The sequence below is a fragment of the Myotis davidii genome, unplaced genomic scaffold (genome assembly GCF_000327345.1).
Source record: "Myotis davidii unplaced genomic scaffold, ASM32734v1 scaffold450, whole genome shotgun sequence".
Lineage (NCBI taxonomy): Eukaryota > Metazoa > Chordata > Mammalia > Chiroptera > Vespertilionidae > Myotis > Myotis davidii.
Genome location: NW_006282385.1, coordinates 857,052 through 858,323, shown reverse-complemented (window position 1 = coordinate 858,323; position 1,272 = coordinate 857,052). Strand labels below are relative to the sequence as shown.

Below are 1,272 nucleotides of genomic sequence, written 5' to 3'. Positions count from 1 at the left end.
GTAAATGAGATGGAGAAATCAAAAATCGTGGTGGAAGGGGAGGAGAAGCTAATGGAGGGACTTTGGGAGTAAAGTTAACTCCCATGCAATGTTGGGGAAAACTTTGTAAAAACTTCCTCATTTTATATATAGAAAATTGATTTCAGAGAGGAAGGGAGAGGGAGAGAGAGAAATAGAAGCATCAATAATGAGAGAGAATCATTGATCGGCTGCCTCCTGCATGCTCCTTACTGGGGATTGAGCCCACAATCCGGGCATGTGCCCTGACAGAATCGAACCATGACTTCCTGGTTGATGCTCAACCATTTAGCCACACTGGCTGGGTGGCAACTTGTTTTTATTCTATGTTCACCTGTTTTCATAGTCACGAGTATTTGATGTCCTAAAATGAGAATTGGTATGTTTTATCTTAGAGGAGATTGAAAGAACGTAGTACCAAATGATTATGGAGTAATTTGGTTTGTTACTCCTTTTTCTACTTTTAATCTTATATATGTGAACATCTTTGGAGATATGGAAAGTGGAATCAAGGATGGGTTTTTGGACCTTTTTATATATTACTTATTTAAGTATCTTTAGAACTAATGTGTATAAGTCTTAACTGCCTGCATATTTTGTCAGCGGTATTTTGGCTGGAACAGGACAAAGACAGATGAGTCGTTGTTTCCGGTATTAAAACAACTGAGTGCCCAGCAGGTAATCATTGTGGCTCTTTTCCCAAGTTCAGGATAAAGAATATTCTTTTATTTTGGGGCTGTAACATACATTTTTTAAATGATTAAATGAGAACAGAGGGAAACAAAAGAAAAATTGAACTTTGTCTTCATTTTCTAGTGTCACCATTAGGGCTGGACTTTGTGCTTTCGATTCATTCTGACTTTAATTGTATACTGAGGTGTTTATAATAAAATACTTTATACTTTTAGAGCTATTTTTATTTTTAACAGGTCTAGTAAGTGTCCAGTCCGAAGCAATTCTTTTTAAAAAAATATATTTTATTGATTTTTTACAGAGAGGAAGGGAGAGGGATAGAGAGTTAGAAACATTGATCAGCTGCCTCCAGCACACCTCCTACTTGGGATGTGCCTGCAACCAAGGTACATGCCCTTGACTGGAATCGAACGTGGGACCTTTTGGTCCACAGGCTGACGCTCTATTCTCTGAGCCAAACCTGTTAGGGCCAGTCCAAAGCAATTCTGACCATTAATGTCTTAATGCTCTTTAATTCTATGGAGGAATCATGGAAGGTAGAAGTTCAGTCAATCATATATC

The 1,272-nt window shown here is 38.0% G+C and overlaps 1 protein-coding gene across 4 annotated transcripts in view; it reads left to right on the top strand.

The window, feature by feature from the left end:
- The window catches only part of ERCC5 (excision repair cross-complementation group 5), a 29,394-nt gene that overhangs the window by 26,182 nt on the left and 1,940 nt on the right, over window positions 1–1,272 (top strand). For all 4 annotated transcript variants that reach the window (XM_015559204.1, XM_006752918.2, XM_015559205.1 and 1 more), the window contains one exon: window positions 612–696. In XM_015559204.1, coding sequence (XP_015414690.1) covers window positions 612–696 — 85 coding nt within the window. The remainder of the gene's footprint in view (window positions 1–611; window positions 697–1,272) is intronic.